General features: G+C 31.6%; 1 protein-coding gene across 1 annotated transcript; it reads right to left on the bottom strand.

Annotated features, from left to right (window-relative positions):
• Nucleotides 1-1,985: 1,985 nt before the first annotated feature.
• On the bottom strand, nucleotides 1,986-8,102 carry LOC120070059 (linoleate 9S-lipoxygenase 6-like). Its single transcript, XM_090314648.1, has 9 exons — nucleotides 7,692-8,102; nucleotides 6,985-7,274; nucleotides 6,670-6,895; nucleotides 5,289-5,630; nucleotides 4,588-4,673; nucleotides 4,388-4,495; nucleotides 3,995-4,299; nucleotides 3,621-3,884; nucleotides 1,986-2,934 (listed from the first exon to the last, which is right to left on the bottom strand). The coding sequence occupies exons 1-9, from the start codon at nucleotides 7,945-7,947 to the stop codon at nucleotides 2,181-2,183; spliced, it is 2,631 nt and encodes an 876-aa protein (XP_090170774.1). The 5' UTR covers nucleotides 7,948-8,102; the 3' UTR covers nucleotides 1,986-2,180.
• Nucleotides 8,103-8,322: the final 220 nt, after the last annotated feature.

The following is an 8,322-nucleotide window of genomic DNA, read 5'->3' as shown; positions in this document are numbered from 1 at the left end:
CAAGTTGTGGGAAGCTTAATGTATCTAATGGTGTCTATAAGACCTGACATTGCCCATGCTATTAGCTTGGTGAATAGATATATGGCTAATCCTGGTAAAAGGCACTGAGAGGCAACAAAGTGATAATGAGGTATCTTAAGGGTACTTCTAATGCTAAACTAATGTACCAATAGCTTCCAGACAATGAACCAGAGCTAATTGGGTATATTGACTCAGATTATGCTGGAGATCTAGACAACAGAAGATCATTATCAGGGTATATCTTCCTATATGGAAGGTGTGTCCTAAGCTGGAAGGCTACTTTACAATCAGTAGGAGCCCTTTCTACTACTGAGACAGAGTTTATTGCCCTTTCAGAGGCAGAGGGCAATAAAGGAAGGCCTATGGCTAAAGGGTCTCCTATGTGACTTCGGGATCAAACAGAATACAGTGAAGATATTTTGTGACAATCAGAGCACCATATATTTATCTAATCATCCTCAGTACCATAACAGAACTAAACATATTGATGTTAAATATCATTTCATTTGAGAACAGATAGAGGCTAAACAGATTGAAGTTCTAAAAGTACATACCTCAGAGATTGCCTCCGACATGTTTGCAAAGATAGTCACTTAGCTCAAACTTCAGAAGTACCTTGATATTATAGGGTTTGAGCTGAGAGACAAAGGTTAAAGAAGAAGACAGTCAGATCAGAGAAGCTGAAGAAAACTTGAAGTTTATTTCAAGGTGGAGATTGTTATTACAGAAAGGTGAAAACAACTTCAAGGTTATTACAAATCAGTTACATTCAAGCTACCTTTATATACACTTTGTAACTAAATGTAAAGAGTGAGAGAAAAATAATACAGAGTGTGCAAGAAAGCATTGAGACTTATCTTGTAGCTATCTTGTAATTTCCCCTAATAAATCTCCCTTCAGCTTCTCCGTGGATGTAGGTATCCTTGGTCAAACCACGTAAATCATCGTGTTAATCTTCTTCTCCGATCTTCTTGTTCGATTGTGTAGCATTTAGCCATCGATCGTTTACCTCGGCACCTCTATCGTGTAGACCATCGTCGACTTGAACCCCATCGTCTAGACGATCTTGAGTAAAGCCTCCATAGTCTTGACGACTTCCTACTTTACCTCCAATCGGCTAGACGATAGCAACCACATCGTCCAAGCGATTTTCAGCAGCATCTCCCTCCGGTTCTCTCTTTTTTTTTCTCTCCGTTTTCTCTGCAACAAAAAAAGAAGAAAAGAATAGACATTAGAGTTCTACAAACTACAGCAGTGCTTTTCTCTAATCTCAGCCATCAAGGTGTAGGGTGGAGATTTCTCATCATACGGATTGTGCTTTTAGCACATTGTTTTGTGTTTGTATGATTATCAAATGCGTATCCGGTATTCAGAATAGGGCCTGGGTTTCATTAAGCCCAAATGATCAATAGTGCATTGTGTGTATTCAATCCATCATTCACTTCTCAAGCCCAATAGTTGTTTAATTTGAAAATTTTTGCTTGACATTTAATTTGAGTAAAATTAGATTTAAGTGGGTTACATTAAGTAATAGGCCTCCTTTGATCACGGTTTGACTTTTAAATTTTAGTTTTTGAAAATTAAGCTTCTAAAGCTCACTTCCACCTCATGATCAAGTTCCAATCATATATATCCACAAATATTTCAATCTTTACATCAGATTAATAGATATGTTCAACCATGAAAAGGTGTCCTGAACCGTATAATTTTCATTATTCAATTTAAAAATTAGTTGTAATTATTTGTACTATTAATTACTTTAAAAATGTATGGATAATAATATTTTAGATAAATTGTCTTTTTTAGCTCTTGCGTTTGACAATATGTGAGGTAGAGAAGATTAAAATTTCTAACCCTATTAGTTAAAGTACATATTTTATATTAGTAGATATCGCATTTAATTAAAAAAAAATATGCTTATTATGAATCACCCATTCAACAAATAAAGGGCAAGGAAGGTGAAGTATAAAAACATCACTTTTTATTCATTCATAAATAAAATACAAAGCTACTTGAGCATATTCTTTTGTGGATTAATTTCATGAGTAGCTAAAGAAGTAGCTTTTTTTTCCTTAAAACATTAAACATAAGAGAGTGACAATAGAAAAGAAGGTAATGATATTTTTAGAACTCCATCATATGCTCAAAAGAGAGCCCCTTCAAATAGAGATGCTGTTTGGAATTCCTCTACCAGTGAGGCCTTCAGTACTTGATGGAAGAAGCAAAGTATATGGCACATTAACAGGTCCAGTTCTATTTTTGAGATTGACATCTTTATTTCTTTCAATAATTCTATTTTCGACTTCAAACACGTGTTTTCCAAAATTCTCAAATACTTCCAATGCAGCTTTGTCTGAAGTCCATTCAATGCTGGCTCTTTGTCCAAGATAAACCTCATCAGAAGCATGCCTTGACAAGATTTCAATTAGTGAAACACCAAGAAGTGTTTGAAATTGTGAATTGATTGTTCTCAAGAAAACCTTCTCAGGATTTGATTCGAGTTCTTTGTACTCAGCACTGCCTGCTTCGGGTATAAACCTACGACTGATAGTTGGTCTATTTGGAATAAAGCCTCCATAAGGATATTGTCCAAAGTTAACTGCGGCATGAAGAGCTGAAGAAATCCATATGATGATAGTACATGTTTCAATTAGTTCATTGAAAGTTTGCAACTTTGGCCACCATGTTTCATTTTTCTTATCAGCATGACCTTTTTCTCTAAGCTCCTTCCACCAGGACTGGAGTTCAACGTCATTTTGGATTGCTTTATCATCTTTGTAGTATAGAGAGCAATAATTTGTAACCCATGTTTTGATTGTTGACCAAATCTCAAGTCCATCAATAGCAAATGGGTAATCCTCTATGAGTAACTTAAGTCCATGTGGAGAACTTGCATCCTCAACAGCTACACCTCTACATAAATCGAAGGATTGTTATATAATTAGAAGGGAAACTTGCACAAACCACTTTTGAATTATGGGGTTGATTATAATGAAATCCCTAAATTTGTAGTTTGATAAATAGTCTCTAGGTAGTTTGTTAAGTACTACAATTAACCAACCCCTTTTGTTAGAAAATCAACCTAATATTGATGTCGACATTTAATATTTAAATTCTTGATTTTGAGTGGTCATGAATATCGATTTTGAATCAATCAATTTGTTACAAAAATATATATAGCACACGAACAATAATGGTAAACGTAGAATTTTAACATCCTAAAAGGGAGTTGGGTTTTTTAACAAGATACTAAAGGAAAGTGGGATCAGGACATAATCGAAAAATGAAAATTTTTTAAATCGAAAAATGCTTAAAATATTTTAAAATATAGAAGAATGTCATAATCTATCAATCATAGACATCTATCAATGTCTATCAGTGATAGATGATAGTGGACTATCATTAATAGACATCTAGCAGTATCTATTAGTGTCTATCAGTGATAGGTGATAATAATCTATCGGTGTCTATCATTGATAGACAGTAACACTTTGCTATATTTATAAATATTTTGAAAAATTTAACTATATTTGAAAATAGCCCACTAAACAATTGCAGAAGTAAATAAATAAACCATGCCAATATGATTGGTGATTTACCTCTTAATGAGATTAGCGGGGAGTGCTTGCTCAAGGAAATTCCATTCCTTATAAATGTGAGAAGATAACTCCATGGAATACTTTGATTGAAAATGAGTTTCTTCAAGTAACCCATCAGCGTTAACAAGGACTTGCCTTGCAAATGCATTTATAAACATAGTGTCTTTGTAATGAGGAACAAGCAATTTATGAATAGGATGAAGCACACTCAATTGTCTATGTGTTGCAATCACAAATGGCTCTTGTACTGCATGAGTATTCAACCTACAATTAACAATTTTCAAGTGTTATTAGATCCATCTTTCAAATCACAAAGCATATTATTCAACATTTAGGACAAAATTATAATTTAAAGAGTAATTATATTTCCATACCAATGGCTGATAAGTTGATGGTAACCAGCATCATTCACAGCCACATAAGCTTTAGCTAACTGCCATATTGAGTTTTCAACTCCTCCTTCAGCTGGAAAATATTGTTTGCTATTTGCACCAAATTGATCACCTTGAGGGTGTGGCAAACTCAATTCAATCACCAATGGCTTCAAAGTGCCATCATCTTTCAAAAATAGCAATGTTCTTGTTGCATAAGTTTTTGTTTTTGTTGAATTTATTTTTCTAAGATATGGCATTAGAGCATCATGGTGATCCAATATGTATAGCCTCTTCTGATTCAATGCCTATATATAGATTAAAAAATTAAATTAAACACAACAATATAATTTTGAGGAAAAAAAAAACCTAAGCTTGGGTCTTTTTAAGGTTTACCTCATCAACTGTTAGTCCATCCAACCCAAACTTTATGTCTTCTTCAGTAATCTTGCTATTTTGATCACCATAGATTTTGGGGTCAAGTTTGCTCAAGGGAGGAAATTCCTATAAAATAAATAAAATTATAATTTTTGAAAAATAAAATAAAATTTTTCTATATAAAAATGGACCGAACAGAAAATTTTTGAAATCATTACCTCTAGACGACGAATGATTAGAGGGTTAACTCCAGCTAGCATTTCTCTTGCAAATTCTTCATCTGTTTTCCATGCAGACTTGTCCTCTATACACAATTATTAGATAAAAAATATTATATTAATAATGATTAATTATACAACCTTAAATTATAATTCAAATTAATATAAATTTCAGATAAAAATATCTAAATTTGCAAATTTGATTCGTGGACTCTTGACATAATATATATAAATTAGAGAAGACGACAAGGAAATATTTAACTATTTCTATCGTCTATAAAGTTCTGAGTTAATTAATATATATATATATAAGCCATATATTATTAGATCTTTGTTTTGTAAGTTGCCATTTCTTACCTAGAAATTTTAATTGAATCCTCTAACAAATCGTTATTTATGAAAATTTAAAAAAAAAAAAGAACAATTAGGATGAGAAAGACTTGAACTTTTGACCTCAGGATATAACCCAATCAAAGTTATAAGATTTATGAACTAACCAGTTGCACCACCACCCTTAGTTCTTGAATTCTAAATTACTCAAACGGCATCTTAAGTACATGTTAATAACATAATCAATTCCAAATTAGTCTTTAGATTAGACATTAACTTTATCTAAAATGCGGGGCGTTCACATATATCTAATAATTTCAATTATAAAATAGTAAAAAAAGAAAAACAACATTTCTCTCGATATATTATACCTTTAACAATTTGTGGAGGTGAAAATTTGAGAAAGCGTTGGTCATTGTCGGTCCTTAGAAGTTCTTGGAACATGGGTGGAGTGAAACCCTTAGTGAGGTTCCTAAAGACATCTAATGGGACAGGAAGTCCTCCTTCATAAAGATTATGAACATCTTGGAATTTATCAAACTCTGTTGGACTAAAATCTACCAAGTTTACAAGCGCTGGTTGGACCGTTGAAACAAGTGATTTCAAAGCAAATCCAAGAAAGTCTGATAACTTCAAGTGGCCAAAATTTTCATCTCTTGGTACATAAATGTTTAATCCCGATATCAATGATAATCTACTCTCGTAGTTGGAATCTGAAAAAAAAATTAATGGCATTGGAAAAATTATTATAACATTAAGGTTTAGATAATTAAGAATTGAACTTTGGATTCAACAATATTATTATAATATAGACCAAGTGGATGATTATTATAAATTGTAATGTTCCACTTAGCTTGTACAAATCTTGTCACCATCTATATTGAATATGTTAAAATGGGTATGATTTAAAATTTTAGATTGTAGAAGTATTTGAGATATTTTTAAAATATATTTGAGGAAAATTATTTGTAAAATAAACACAATATTAGAGTATTATATATGATATTTGTTATAGTTAAGATTTATTATTGGTTAAAAGTTTGTGTTTATTTGGTCTCTAAAATATTTAAAAATATCTAATAATTCTCTAATTTGTATCTTTTTGTATTGTTTAATAAACCTTTAAAATTTCAATGTTGCGTCTAGTGGATTCATTAATGGAAAGGAATTAAAACAAAAGTTAGAAAGTAAATTTATTATTATTGAAAATCAAACTTCAAACACTAAACAAGAAATTTTAGCCTTTGTGTAATTCATGTTTATAACTCAGGCACAATATAATAATAATTATATATATATATATATATATATATATATATATAAAAAGGTGTGTTTTCTTTTTTATTTGAGGATTTTCAAAAATAGAAAAATGAGAAAAAATATTTATATAAAATAGTAAAATTGAATCTTATTTAATAAAAATTGATAGAAACTAATAGAAGTTTATCAGTGTTTTTGAGTGGTAGAACTGATAGAAGTCTAGCACTGAGATTATATGATGACGTTGATAGAAGTCTATCAGTGTTTTGTTTTGTTTTTTCCTATTTCTCTTAATAGTTTGACATTTTTTCTATATGTGATTTTTTTTTTTTTTTTTAAATTCAAGCTTAAAAACACCGTTTTTCAAGAGTGTGTAAAACCAACTCATGTTTTGAAAATTTTTTTTTTCTAAAAGAAAATTTCGTTAAAAAAATAAATGCACGGTTTCATAAATTATTAGATGGTTATTAAATGGGGTCGTAATAATCTTACCTTTTCTTTCTCGTGGTCGTCCAGTTCTTCCACGACGAGGGTAAGGGAATTGGCTCCCTCCAAGAATAGGACGCCCATCACCAGGTTCGGAAAGGTCATTATAGACATCATAGTCATAAATTCTATCCCATTCTTTGCGCTCTCCAGTTCCATCTCCTCTAAGGGTCAACAATTCTTCCTCTCTATACTTACGAAGAGGATTTGGTGTCTCACTTGGAAGATATGTCTATGTATAGAAATCAAATAATTACATTAGAAATAAACAAATTATTCCTTGAGATAGAGCAAGCTAGAAGAAAAGGAAATTTTTTTTACCTTATTAACAAAGAAAATACGATCTTTCTTGTATCTTCCAGAGGGGTAAACCCATGAATTACAATCAAAATGAACATTTCCAAAGCCAGGAACATCCTCAAGTGTTAGAGATTTGAGAAAAAATTCACTTGTATGTCCATTTTGGATGAAGAAAGCTCCTGGAAATCCAAAATTATCTTCCCATGTAAAGTTGACTTGAAACACAGATTCTCCAGCAAATAATGGTGGGATTGAAGTTATCCACCTCTCCAAAAATGCTTTCTTCCCAACTTTCCCTCGTGAGTCAAGTGCTGTGAAAATTATATTTTACCAATTTAATCATCAAACAAAATTTAATGAACTTGATGGAGATTAAACCGTAACTGATCTTTGAGCTTTCAGGTTTGAAATGAGTGAACAATATGGAGCATCAATATTGTGAGGTCCTAATAACGTTTGTAGGATTACATCTCAAAAACCAATTGACAATAAGAGGAATAACTCATTAATTTTAAAGTACGTATAGTAGACTTAAAACTTCAATTTGGATTGTGACATGATATTTTTAACAGTTGATGAAGGAGCTACAAAGTTCATGGACATATTAAATATCAGTTTAAAAATTTTTGGAACATAACAAGTAATAAAAAAATAATAATAATAACGAGACTAAAGTTGTAATTTGAACAGTACAAATATATAGAGAGTTGAAGGGAAAGAGATGTTACAAGCTTGAGTGGCACTAATGAGTTGAAGAGAAACACCACCGCCCAAGAGTTCAGTGAAATTATCAAGAAGAGAGGAATGAAACTCAGTGAAATCCAAAACATTGCTTCTCATAAGAATGACTTTTCCTTTGATTTTCTTTCCTCCAAGATTAGAAATTTGATCTGCAATGTTACTTCCAGCATTGATAACAGAGCCAGCAAGATCTCCAGTAGTATTCAAGGCTCCCTCTATGATATTCTTTCCAATAGAAAACATTTTCACTTTTTTTTTTTTTTTTTTTCTAACAATCTTTTTTTCCCACTCTTTCCTTCTCTTTGTTTTAATAGCCTGAAGAACAAGCTGTTGGGTGGAGGAATGAAATTTTTCTCTTGTATTTATAGCCTAAAATGTAGATCTTTGGTTCTTTCAATGATTCACATAAGATCACCTAACCTTTATTTTAAAACCTTGGGAAATGAGTGAAAAACATGGGGCATCAATTTTTTATTATAATATTATGAAAAAGGACAGGAAGAAATTTGAATATATCTCATTTTCTCACCTCGTGTAAACGTGGCTATTAAAATAATAAAGAAATCTACCGTTTTGAGAGTGGAATAAAGAAATCAAGAGGGAGAATATACACACAAC

Source organism: Benincasa hispida, chromosome 6, assembly GCF_027475165.1.
Source record: "Benincasa hispida cultivar pf3 chromosome 6, pf3_genome.v1.1, whole genome shotgun sequence".
Classification (NCBI taxonomy): Eukaryota; Viridiplantae; Streptophyta; class Magnoliopsida; order Cucurbitales; family Cucurbitaceae; genus Benincasa; species Benincasa hispida.
Note: the sequence above shows the minus strand (reverse complement) of the source record. Positions and strands in the feature narration are given on the sequence as shown.